General features: G+C 41.4%; 1 protein-coding gene across 8 annotated transcripts in view; it reads right to left on the reverse strand.

Moving 5' to 3' along the window:
- Cdon (cell adhesion associated, oncogene regulated) overlaps nucleotides 1-13,817 on the reverse strand; it is a 99,099-nt gene that overhangs the window by 60,381 nt on the left and 24,901 nt on the right. For 7 of the 8 annotated variants that reach the window (XM_023701466.1, XM_023701463.1, XM_023701467.1 and 4 more), the window contains 6 exons: nucleotides 7,998-8,135; nucleotides 6,103-6,375; nucleotides 4,726-4,872; nucleotides 3,816-3,959; nucleotides 2,941-3,228; nucleotides 1,647-1,916 (listed from right to left, as the gene is read on the reverse strand). In XM_023701466.1, coding sequence (XP_023557234.1) covers nucleotides 1,647-1,916; nucleotides 2,941-3,228; nucleotides 3,816-3,959; nucleotides 4,726-4,872; nucleotides 6,103-6,375; nucleotides 7,998-8,073 — 1,198 coding nt within the window. In that variant the 5' untranslated portion in view covers nucleotides 8,074-8,135. Of the gene's footprint in view, nucleotides 1-1,646; nucleotides 1,917-2,940; nucleotides 3,229-3,815; nucleotides 3,960-4,725; nucleotides 4,873-6,102; nucleotides 6,376-7,997; nucleotides 8,136-13,817 lie in introns of those variants that run through there. The other variant, XM_023701468.1, reaches the window with a different exon arrangement.

Consider the following 13,817-nt stretch of genomic DNA (forward strand, 5'->3'; position numbering starts at 1 on the left):
AAAGGACTGAGCTAGGGCCAGGCCCCCTGGAATTATAATTTTATATTTCCAAACATGGGAAGTTTTTAAGTTATCTTTTTATTATTAAGTCCTAAATTAGCTACAGCAACATAAAAAATGTGATCTGTAATGATTCTTTGAAATTTGAAGTTTTTATAACATATAAACAACTAATTTCCATAACATGTAAAGAGTCGTAATAAGTATTTAAGACAAAGGCCAAAAAACACAGTTTTTTAAAAGGGACAAAAGATAAAGAAACATAAAAACAACATAAATCTAAAAGGCTCCTTAGCTCAAAACGTTACCTAACTTCACTCATAATGAACAAACAAACAATATGGTCTACAAGCGCTTTTTTTCTTTTTTTTAACTCATTGGATTAGTAAAGTTTTTTAAAAAACAAAACAACTTTGGTGGTACCAAAGATTGAACTCAGGTCCTTGTGCTTGCCAGGCAAGCACTTATTGTACTGAGCTATCTCCACGGCCCTAAAAAAAACTTTTGACAATATTCTGAATTATTGAGGGTATAAGGAAAGAAGCAAAGTTATACATCACCTCCAAGAATAAAACCCATCACAATTAGGAGAAAAATCAGTAAAACCTATCAAAACTTTCAACTCATTCATGGTTTTATTCTAGAAGGTCATCTCTAGGAACCTCTTACTGATATTAAGACATGTACAAAGCAATCTTTATAGGACATTCATTAAGAACTATTTGTAATAGCAAAATATTAGAAACAGTTTATTACAAATTGTTACAACTGTACAATAGGACACTAAACAGCCATCCTTGAAACAAGAATGAAATACTCTTATGTACCATAAGGGAAGATACCTAAGATACATATTAGGTCAACATTCCAAGGTAAGAAGGGCTGCGACCACTTATGAAAAAGTTAGAAAGAATGCTGTCACAAAACGCACACACACAACATGCTTGTGTGCGCCACACAGCACCAGGCTGCAGCCGTGCCAGCTCCAGGATGCTCAAGAAGCCGGCCACCAATTATTTCTCAATACTGGTTGTGGAACAGGAGCAGAAACTTTACCGTAAAATTGTATAGTATCTGTTGAAAACATTTTTAAATTCTATTTTATTTTGTCTTTAAAATTTTCTTCTGATTCTTTTCCCTAGTCCTGGGAATGGAGCCCCAGAAACCAGGGCCTCATGACTGCTAGGCAAGTGCTCCACCAAGGAAGTACACCAGCAGCCTAAAAGCGATGCTTTTTGTTTTCGTGTTTAGGGTAGGGTCAGATGGGATCCTCCTGTTCTCAGCTTCCCAAGTGCTGGGATTATAGGCATGTGCCACCACACCTAGTCTCAGTCCCGTCTCAGTGCACCCCAGGGGCGGGGCCCACACAGCACCCCCGACCGTGGCTTCTGCGCTCTGCCTAAGCAGGCACTTTAGCCCACTGAGCTACCTCACCAGCCCCTTAAAGGCCATTTTTCAATAAGCCTGATTAAATAAGGTGGTTTCTACACAGAAATGCAAACCTGCCAGTAGTAAAGAAGATGGTAAGTGAATAATAGTTCTAGCATAGTGATAGGACTGTAATAGTGAAAACCGACTCTCTTTAGTTACTACAAAAGTCTGCTTGTGAAGCAAGTGTCCTATGATTACATGACCTACAGGCTTACCCTGCTCAACTTGAAGTCTCCCAGTGGACTGCGTAAAGCCAATTCCATTATCCGCTACACACTGATACAGTCCAGAGTCATCCATGGTGACAGCAGTGATTTTCAGTTTGTTTCCTGCAGTTAGATGTCGGGGGGAAGGATGAATGGGCTGCGCATTATGAAACCAGGTACAGTTGGGGACTGGGTTCCCACGAACAGCACAGGTAAAATGCACTGTGGCACCCAGAGGCACCGTTTGGTCCTGTAGTCCTTTAGAAATTGAAGCGTGTTCTGAAAGTAAAACACATAAAGTAAACTGTAGTCCCAAGATATATGTTTTAAATTATCACACAAGTCTTATAAAATCTTTCTACCAATAACAACTTGAAAACAAGTTGTATTCTTTATTGTCATTCTTCCATCTGCTGTGATCATCAAGAAAAAATCAGGAATATATTTTAACTTCCCACTAATAGGATAAAGCATATGTTACTAATAAGTTATAGTCTCCTTTTTTAGTTTGATCCACCCGCTTCTCTCCCCTAACACACATGAATATACACATGTGCACACAAATACTTTCTGATCCTGGGCTTCTCGTAGCATTTACTTCAGGTGATTAACTTAAAGTAATAGTCTCCCTAGATTTCATGCTAAACAGGAGCCAAAGAAGAAAAATTCTTTTCATTTTAAATTATTTTTATGGCCAGTTCATCTTTGAAATTAGGTACATTAAGAAGGAAAAAAAACCCACAAATCGGGCCTTACATACACCTCTCAGCGAATTCTTACAGTTCTCTTGCCATCACCTTGCTGCTAACTACCTGCGACTATTGTGTATACCTAAAATATACCAATAAAATATGACTTTAAAAAGATACACATTAAAAACATAGGATTAAAATAATGCAAATTTTATGAGCTAACCTAGATGGAAAGCATGCCAAAAGGGGAAAATTTTTTAAATTAAACAGACTGAGTGTTTTCTAAGGTAACAGTTTCCAGCTACGGCCGGACACAGCAGACACAACTCAGAAGCTTCTGCTGAAGTGTGAGTCATGAAGAGGGGAGCCTGCGCTGTGCATCAAGTAATCAGGTTGGGGCGGGGTCCTAAGACACCCCTGAGCACTGTTCTGTGCCAGCCAGAAGCAGCCCAGTTCCAGGCTTGAGAAAAATGATCACTGTTCTGGCTCCTGGTGCAGATATTTCTAGATAATTCATGTTTCATTCTGAGCCCCACAAATATCCTTCTGATCTGCAAAACGTTCAGATTTGAAAACTAAACAAAAGAAACACTAGAGAAGCAACGTCTTACCAAGCACATTAACCATGTAAGTGACATGCTTTATGTCTCCAGACCTGTTGCCCACCACACAGGAATAGTTTCCAGAGTCTGCCGGGTCAATGCTTGCTGTGGCAAGGTGGGAATAGAGGCGCCTCCAATTGCTCCCCAGCACAGCGTCTTGGCCCTCCCGCAGCCAGTGCACTTGGGAGGCCGGGACCCCTGTCACCACGCACTCCAAAGTTACAGGGCTGTGAGAAAGCACAGCTAACGCCTGGGAAAGGGTGGGGTGAAGAATGTGAAAACCATCTGGCGAAGGGCCTGGAAGAGGATGAGAACACAAAATACCATCACTACAGTTCACAGCCAATCTTCCTCAGCACACTTTGAGCATCACCACGTTCCCACTTACTTTTCTTTATACAACAAGGGCCAACTGGGTAGCAAAATCATACTCAGTGAAGTTTAAAATGAAGACTTTGTGGTCCTTCGGAGCTACTTCTGAGTTGGAATTTTGGAAATGTGAAATTCTCAAGTCTAGAAACCCCTCCTTTATACTGCTGCACTGATGTGACCTCAACTAAGAGCCACAATCTAAAGCCAGCCATGATTTTTATCATACCTGATATGAAAGGAATGAGAATAGATACATCTTTTTCTCACAATTCACATTTGAATTTGATTACCACCAATTTGATTACCACCACTATAAGGTTTTTATATTTTAAAAATATGCATGATACTACTCTATAATCCACTGATACATTTACTTTGTTTGTAAGACTTTGCTAAGATAAAGCAAACAATATCTGAAAAAAGAAATGAAAAAGAAAATGAACTGTTCTGGGCCAGCTTTTTACGAGCAACACTTCTGAGAACTAGTTACTGTCTTTCTCCCAAATACTTACGACTCACAAGGAGCTTCTGGCCAATAGGCTCAACTTTGAGTTCATTGGTGACAGGATTGTAAGCTGCACATTTGTACGATCCTTTATCTTCTGAGGATATATTCAAAATCTGAAGGTTTCCTGATGGGAGGATTATATACTTCCCTGAGAGAGGAAAGGAGTCCAGTTAGGCCTCACGCTTTCGAAGATCATCACAACACAACTAAAAGGAGCAAAAGTTAACAGCTGTACTTTAGATTGACATAGAAGACCAGCAACAAATAAGTGATTAAGAAAAATGCACTAGATCAAAGAAAGAGAAAGTGAGGCAGAAAAGAAAACCAAAGGTTAACAGTACCAGTGGAACAAAACCAGAAACATTTTTAACAGAAGATGAGTTTGAAAGCAGAAGTGTGTTTGGACAAAAATACAATGACCGCAGCTACCACCTTGTCAAATGTCTACGTGTAACGCCAGGTGCTTGGTAAGCCTTCACCGCCTACTTGCTCTTTTCAGTAACTATACGCCGGGTAGCTATTTTCTGCTAGGCCTGGTTCAGGCACAGGTGACACAGCAACGGAGGAAGCAGATCAGAACGCTGCATTCATGCAGCTAACATTCCACAGGAAAGGGGTACGGAGAAAAGGGACACAGCAAACAAGCAGGCAAAAGTAGGCAGAAGACCTATCAGAAAGGATAAATTCCTTAAATAAAAACAAAGCTGAACTAGAGCAACAAGGGCTATTTTAGAGAGGCCCAGGCAGGCAGTCTGTTGTTCCTAAGGAATGAGAGCTGAGTGGGGGCCAGGATGAATCAAGGCAGCAAGCTCTTGGGGTCTGCAACTGTGGTCACTCCTGTACACACAGAGCTCGCTAGTGGGCTATGTAATAAGCTTCTGTGTGTGCTATTGGCTTCTCACGAAAGGACTCACCTGTCGAACGCTTCAGCCATCTTCCCCGGATCTTATAGCGCACTTCGGCTTTGGGGTTACTAGGCGGTACCTGGCAGCCAATGAAACCCGTGCTTTTCTCTTCCGCTGTAATAACATGCTTTGCTGATGAGTCAAAATCACCAAGAACTGAAATAATAGATAAATAAATAAATGCAAAACTGAATCCTTAGGAGAAATTTTTAAATCAGAAACATTTGCAGTATAGTCTGGTATAGCAACTAATCCCAGTCCTGACAGTAGCATGATCTTTGTATCTGAGAAAACAGCTGAGGCTACCTCGAAGGCTACCAGCTAAGTTGTTACTCTTTTTTTTCAGGTATCACTGTTTTCAGAAAACTGTAAGAAAAACAAATTTCTTCTAAAACACCAGGAAGAACTATAAAGCATAATTATTCCCATTCTGTCACACTAAATCCTTTTCAATCCAGGCTCTCATTAAAGTCATTTTCTCCACTGGCGATTACTCAAATTGCAATAAACTGGCTCCTGGGAATGAACCTAGGACATCAAAAGCCAAAGAAGTGTAACGTTTAAATGTTTTGAATATACTGACTCAGTCTCTGTTCCTTTCCGTTTAAATTCACTTCAGATGAGCCCGCACGAAGGGCTCTTTATTATCTCCCAGTGCCCCAGGAATGCAGCAGCCACCGCTAGGAAGCCAGCGCTCCAGGGTGTGTCTTGGAGCTGTCTATGGGTCACAGCTCTACGAAAACATTTACTCTTCTCAGTTATGACAAACTCACTACTCCCAGGGAATCTGATTTATTCTGTAAGCAGGGGTGCCCGCACAAAAACGTTTCCCATTACTGGGAGCCATCACCATTTGAAAGGCAGATGGCTCAAACTTACTAAGAAAAACCACACATTCCAGATTTTCCATAAGTTTAATACTCAAAATTCCTTTCTTTAAAGTCAGTTATTTTTTTTCCTGTGTCTTTAGCCTGGTTTCAATTAAACAAACAATCACTCAGTAATCAAGGCAAACAAAACAATGAGATGCGACAGAAAGATAAAGCACGGCATGAAGTAACGTTAGTGTCAAAACAGCTTTTTTGTTTTTACTGACATTAAGGACATTTAAAGACTCACAAAGAAATTGTTTAGAACTCATTGAAAACTGTCTTATCCAGGAAACTGAACAAGCACCCCTCACTTTCCATACCCTCACTACAGGTGAAGACGCAGGCGGGCCACAGAAGTGCAGGTGCACGTTCTCAAGTTATATGCACCATCAAGTCAAGGCTGGGCAGGAGCTCCTAAGACTCCTACCAACACACGTCTCATGCCTGCCGAAGCCCGTGCTTTCCCGCAGTTCAGAAACAGCACCAACAGCTAACGAGGCCGGAAGGAACCTACCTGCGAGGGACACTGTTGCGGGGCTGCTCACAACTGCGCCTATGCTGCTGTTGGCAACGCACTGGTAGGAACCCGAGAGGGAGGGGTTAAGAGAAAGAATCGCCAAAGTCCCCTGCTGAAGTTTAATCTGCTCCAGGTTTCCATCCAATCTCTTTCCATTATGCAACCAGGAGATGTGAGCAGTCACAGGGTTAGCAGAACAACGTAGTATTACAGGTCCACCAAGCTTCTGGACAGCCGGAAGTGGCTCAGAAATAAAGTAAGGCACCAGGTCTACAAAGGAAATGGACCCATACACAAGAGGGTGAAGAGGGCGAGGAGAAGGACAGACAGAGAGAAACAGGGGTACATCAACTGCCTTTCTGTGGAGTACAAGGAAGGCAATCTCTTCATCTATGTATGTGGAAGCTCTTGACGCTTCAGAATTTTTATGAGCCCATCTTTTGGAAGAAAACAGAGCAATTGTATTAGCCTAGGACATATGTTAAAGTTAAGTAAAACAGACAAGAATACTTATAAATAAATATAGATAAATAGATAGCTAATACTAATTTTATGAATGGAAAAAGTAAACTGCTTTTTAACAAAGTAATTTGTAAGAAATGAAAGTTAAATGCCTGAAAAATAAAGATGCCTTTCAAAAAAGAACTCTCTATTTTAACAATAAGATGTTCTGTAAATAAAGACCGATACTTCATTATTTTATGATTTTAATATAAAATGTTTTATTATGAATATAAGATATTTTAATATAAAATACTCCACAATTAAGAAAATAGTTAAGCCATACTGAAATACAAATGCTGGCCTTTCTGGGCATGAAGGCTTCCTATTTATATCTAGTATTTGACATAGTTTCATTTGTTGTATCTATTCCTCCAGGAACTTAAGCAGGCAAGAGTGAGTCTTGCACCAGAATAACAAAAGAGATTCCCTCCTCCTCCTTCCCAACATTCAAGGGAAGCAGCAATGATGTTGATCTGATGGGATAAAATACTTAAAAGAAAAAAAACAATAGTTCTATCTCTTTTAATCAGAAATAAGGATTAAAGAAAGTGTCTTTTTGATAGCTCAGTGGAATAAGTGCATGCCTGGCAAGCGCAAGGTCCTGAGTTTGATCCCTGGTACCAAAAAAAAAAAAAAAAAAAAAATCATAATAGAAATAAAACCAATGAATCAGTTTTCCTTTACCAAGTCTAATGTTACTACACAGGGCTTTTAACCGTTAATAAATACTATTCAATCAACAAACATCACGATATTTATACATGTATCTTCACTCAAGTCTAAAAAACAATAAACATCACAATACTTGTATATACATCTTTACATAAGTCTAAAGTAAAAAACAATACGTGTGGGCCATTTTTCAGTCTGAGGCTTGTATAGTCTTAACAATAAACAGATTCAAACTTTCCAGTAACTCAAAGAAGTAAATTAGCTGAGGTCAGGAGAGAAAGTGCCAGGCTTGGCATGTGAACCAAGCTCACTCACTACAAGCTGAACATTATACCATACTGATTCTACAGCTTCTCTCTGGTGGTGTGTAGTTGGCACTTTATTCCTGCTATCCTTTCCAAATTCAGAAATCAGTATGCAACGTGTAGCACATCACCTCACTGATAAAAAACACAACTAAAAATACTTTTAAGGTGACAAATTACAAAAACAATAAATTATAAGGACAACGATGGAAAGAGCTCCTAATGCCCAAAGCACTACTAAGAAGTCCTTAATGTCCTTAATCAAGTTTTTAAATCATGTTGCACATCAAGAAAATTTCAGAAACATTTTGCACACTGCTATTATTGGCAACATATTGAAATCAAAATTTGCTTTTTACATGATAAGGATGAGGGAAGGTTTCACCCAAAACCCCACAACTGTCCTCTTACCTGAACTCGCAGAAGAACATGGAATCAAAGGGATAACGTAGAGCAGCGTCCATAAGGGTCCAGGATCTGGATGCATAGCGCCAGGTTTCCAGAGAATTAGTAAGACAGATTTCCAGAGAAAACCCAGGCCTTCACTCACTAGAAAACATTAAAAAGAAAAAGAAAGACAAAAACTAAACCACAAAATCCACTGAAATCTTTCTTCTGAATCACCGGAGCTGTGAGTGTGGTGGTTGCCCACTCCCGTGAGAGCTCTGCACAGTTTCTGTCACCTCCTGGGCACTTAACGATCCACAGCACCTCAACTCACAAATCTAGAGATATTAAATTACAGTTGGAAGTTTTATTCATTCTCATACAACACCTTTTATTCTAGAGTGCTAGTCATTCCAAATGAATACCTCCAACTGCCTCTAGTATCTATTTATACAATTCACACGCAACTAGGCAAGTTGTATTCTTTCTCATCACTCCCAAAACAACAAAGTCATACCCACAAATATATGGTGCTTCCTATGTGCCAGGCCCCAGGTCACTGCTTCTGATATACTGATCCTCCTCTGACACAGGTGTTTCTGATTTCTCTTCCCTTCCCTCAGAGGGAGACTTGGGCTCATGGATTGTTCAAACAGAAAGAATACCAAGTGTTGGCCTATTCTGGAATTGAATTTGACATTCAGGGGTCACAGTTGTATCAGCCAGGAAAAGAACAGTGAGGGATGAAGACAGGAAGGCTGGGCCAGACTGCACCCAGTGTTGAAGGTTGTGTGAAAGTTATAGAACTTATTCTAAATGCCTTTGAGGACTTAAGAGAAGGAGAGTGATGTATCTCATTTATGCTTTAAAAAGACCACCAGCTAATGGAAAATATGCAAAAATGAGAGAGGCAAAATGACAGGGAATAACATGGGAAGAAATCCAGAAGAATGCCACATCCAGGGAGTGAAAACCATTTCTGGAAGAGAGTTGTCAAAGTCTCCAACACCAGAGAAATACATTGGGAAATACATTATATTAAGGAATTCAGGAGACAGCAGGGCATGGTGGGTGAGGCCAGCCAGTTTTCATCACCTATGGAGGCAGTGAAAACCACCAGGAGGCAGAGTATCCTAAAGGCAGAACAAAGATTTATTGAGGTGTGGGTGTGGAGTGGGAAATAAAAGAATGTGTCAAGGGTAACTTTTTAAAAGTAAGGAAGGGGCCACAGAGACAGCTCAGTAGTCTAAGCACCTGCCTAAGTAAACTCAAGCACTCAGGTTGAATCCTGGCACCACACGCCATGCTGCTCCCACCCCAGGTACACTGAGCCAGCCACCAAGACAGCATGGTGGCACATACCCGTAACCCCAGCACTGGGGAGGCTGAAACAGGAGAATCACGAGTCCAAGCTGTGTAGTTAGACCTTGTACCAAATGCATAAAAATAAAGGTGAAGAAGACCAGAGTAGGGGACACAGAATGACAAGGGAGAGAGCCAGCCGCTCAGTTTGGCCAAGGTAAGTTTGAGATAGCCGTAAGACACCCAAGCGCTACACTGTGACATGGATCTGTGAGCCTGGCACCGTGGGGAGAAGTGAATTCCTTAATATAATGTATTTCCCAGATGTATATTAAACAGCAGTAGTGAAAACTACCATCTCACTTGAATTTAGTATATTTTAGTTATATTTTTAATTTCTTGTGCATTTATTTATTCTTATTGTTAAAAATAAGCAAAAGAACCTTAAGTGCTTGCCATATGCCAGGCATTACGTCACACCAGGTTATTATTTCTGCCAATTCTGCCCCATGTTAGACAAAGAACCCACAAGTACACTCAACACGTAACAACTGCCGTATTAACGATACTGGGGAAGTGAAAACCTTTTCTGCACCCTCATCCCATAAAGAACGGTTAACCTTAACACTGGGTGAAACAGCACACTAACAAAGCAAGATGCCTTACACGTGACTCTACTCAGTCAACAGCATCTCGCAGGATCTGCCATTCTCTGGGCCAGGTACAGCAAAACCTAAGCCGCAAACTCAAGTCTATGGTTTACTGACATCAGGTCACGGACTGCCTTTCTCCTTCTTGCTGCTGATCTCCTTTGAAAAGTAGGAGAGGACACACGGACTGGCAGCACTCACCAACAGAAGGCCCCAGCTGTGGGCAAACCCGTTTGGCTTATTTGAACTCTCACTTGGTTCCAGGATAAGAGGCAACACACACTGCTAGTGAGCAGTCAGGGCAGTGTAAACACTCAAGCCACTTGCTAACAGGAGACTCTTCCCCTAGAGAAGGAGGCCAGGGAGGGTTGCTTCCACCTTTCCTGGAATCTGTCTTTATTAGAAAGCAGTGAAACAAACTTCAGAGGCAAGTTTAACCTTAGCACATGACCTACTACAAAGTTTCACCGCTCGCTGTTGCTACCTAAGTAATATCACCAGGAATCTCCTTTGTTACATCTGTCTGCACTGGCTACTCAACATACTCTCAGGTGATTTGGGAAGTTAGTAAGAATCTCTGGTCATAAAAGCTGTTTACTAAATATTTGAATTGGCTTGTATTTATCCATATCAAGCTTGCCCAGTTTTTTAGAAAACTGAGACAGTGAGAGTAAGGAGCTGGGAGGCTGTTGTTGCTATACAGTTCAGATAGCCTGAAATTATACTCCACAGTTGCCATCAGGCCCTGAGGTGCAACCCACTGACCACAGAGGACAGGAGATGTGCCCAAAAGCACCTCGGGAAGATCACTCAGTGCTGTGTCGCTTTCAAAATACTAGATCAAAAAAGAAGCTGCTTCATGAGATTAGTGTCATTGATATTTGACTAATAAGTTATTACAAAGCCAAATATGTATTACCTATAATTCCCCCTGTACTTCCCTAGCATGAACAATTACTTTTGTTTAGCCAAGTTTATCCCAATTAAACGAGGCTCCCATCACTTGACACATAGGAGCATGGACTATAAATGTGTATCATCTCTCATCCATTAAAAACTGACCTTCAAAAGACAACAGTCATCAATTCCTCAATTAGGATTGAGGAACTGGTTGTTCTCCCACCTCCTCTCACTCCATCTGCAAATAACACCGCAGAGACAAAGTCCAGGAGAGGAGCACACCGACCCAACACCCTCACAGCCCACTGGGCACAGCCTTTGCCGAAGGCTGCCTGACCTCTGTTCTAGAATGCACAGAATTTAAATATCCTCAGTAAAACCTGAATTCTGATGCAAGTCACATCCGAACAGATTCTGGATTGAAATCATATTGTCATTTTATAAACTTCAGCATTTCTCTCACTCGAACTTCTTAGAAATACCCAGTGTTGAGCCAGCCAACTAGTTCAGCACATTAAGTGCCTGCTTTGGCAGATGCAGGGCTGGGGGTTCAATCCCCAGTGTGCCGTGCCAGCCCTGCCCCCAGGGCATGCTGAGATGGTGATTGAGACGGGGCACAGTCGCACATACCTGTAATACCACTGCTTGGGAGGCTGAAAGCAGGAGGATCATCACGAGCCTGATCTGTATAAGGAGACCCTACAGACCCTCTACTAAATACATTATATACACACACACACACACACAAATCTCCATCCCATGTTGTCAGCAATGCTTGGTGCTATTTTAAACAAAACATTCAAGGTTTTTTTCCCATATATTTCACAACTGTATCGGAGTGACCCTCCTATCTCAGCCTCCCCAGCACTGAGATTATAGGCATGTGCCACCACGCTGAGTCTCGGTGGCTGGCTTAGCATGCCCAGGGCGCAGAGCCAGTGCAGCATGTGGTGTCGGGGATTGAACCCTAGTCCCTACACTTGCCTAAGCAGGTGCTTAGTCTGCTGAGCTATCTCGCCTGCCCACAACAAATATTTCTGATTTTTTTTGCAGAACTGGAGATTGAACTCAGGCCCTTGAACCTCCCAGGGAAGCGTTTATTCCACTGAGCTATCTCTCTGGCCCCTTGAATATTTTTAAAGTAGAAACTTATTAACAGAAAATTTCTAAAGCTGCCCATTGAACAAAAGAACTTATAATTCAGTACAGAATGTGTGGAAAATACATTAATGTACAAAAAAACCCTCCAAACATACAGATAACTTCAGTACTTTGATACATTTCTTTTCTTTTTTGTATTTTAGGGAAGGGCCTATAGGGTGTTCCGGGTCTCACTACTAGATCAGACTCACAGTGATTCTCCGATTTACAGCCTCCCAAGTGCTGGGATTATAGGTATGTGCCACCACGCCCAGTCTCAATCTTGTCTTAGCATGTCTCCAGCTGGCAGGGTAGACCCGGGGATCAAACCCACCCATCCACCCCTCCACCTCCCACACCCCCAACTCCTCCCCCTTCCCCCCCACCCCCATGCTCACCTGCTTGTAGGTGCTTTAATCTGTTGAGCTATTTGGCCGGCCCTGATACATTTCTTTTCTAATCCTTATCATGTATGTATATACTTACACAGCTGAGATCATAACATGTAATAACTTTAAATCCTTTTCATCATTAGATATCAAACGATCCTTCATGGCCATTATTTGTCTCCCATCCAAGTATGAACCAGGACCGACGCTGCTTAGCTTCCAAGATCAGAGGAGACCAGGAGCATTCCAAATGGTATGGCCGTAGACTCATGGCCATTATCTGTAACAGCTGCAGAAACTCAATCATCGGATGGATATTCTAATCTACTTAATCATTTCCTTTTTATAGTTACACTACTTTTTAACATATGTGTATGTTTGCTATTACACATGACACTGCCATGACTGACCATCACTGCCCATAAATCTTTAGCCACTCCTAATTATGCCCTTAGATTTTTAGAAGAGGAATTACTGGGTCAAGAAATAGAAACACTTTTGAAGCTCTTGATACATCACCAAGCTATTTTCAAAGATGATGATGCCAGTGTAAAACCCTACACCAACAAGCACATGATGGTAACTCCTCCCATCTGTATGTTGTATCACCGCTTAGACCGCGGTAAGTGAACAGCTGAATGAAACACTTACATTTTGAGCTATTAATTAAAATGCTTGATGGAACATTACAAAAATGTTTACTGTCTAATCTATTAAGAATCTATTTTACCAATACTCTAACTTACACCAAACTAACAGCAAAAGAATGAAAGGCATGGAGATTGCAGGTCACATTTATCAAACCCTGTCCCTACTTGACCTTCCACTAACAAAATACACCACACAGAAAACCTCTGCTTTCCCCAAAATTATTTACTAAGTAGGATAAAGGCTTGGTGGTTTTAATGTGTAACATTTATTTCTCTAAAAATCATTTGTATGCAAAAATTTCTGACACTTTACATGAAAATATGCTGTCATTCAAAGAGTGCTATTCGGTCCAGGACTGTACTCCCACATCTCTATTGCGCTTCCTGTCCACGGACCATATAGTTCTATTTCCCTAACTTCGAGAGGTACTAAAATAACGGAAGGGGGCAGAACTTTAAATTGGGCTCGAGTCTGTATGTGATACACCACACAGTGCCGGCTTGACTCACTGGTCTCCTGCTGAGCTCACTGACCCTAGGACAGTCCTCCCACCTCCTGCTTATCTCCAGGTGAATCTTTCCCACAGTTCTGAGTGGCAGATTTAAGTGAGGCGATGTTCGATGTTCGCTGGTCACTTTGCTCTCAGGAAAGCCCCTAGTAGTACAGTCTCTCCAAGAAAAAGACTGTAAAGCAAAAGAAAAAAAGAGCAAAGTAGAGTGCCCCATTAAAACTACAAAGAAAGATGTATCTTTCTGCTTGCTCTAGAAATCTCTGGAGCACTCTCCAATCACATCTGGCAGAGCCCTGCTCTC

The sequence above is a fragment of the Octodon degus genome, unplaced genomic scaffold (assembly GCF_000260255.1).
Source record: "Octodon degus isolate 3935 unplaced genomic scaffold, OctDeg1.0 scaffold00136, whole genome shotgun sequence".
Taxonomy (NCBI): Eukaryota; Metazoa; Chordata; class Mammalia; order Rodentia; family Octodontidae; genus Octodon; species Octodon degus.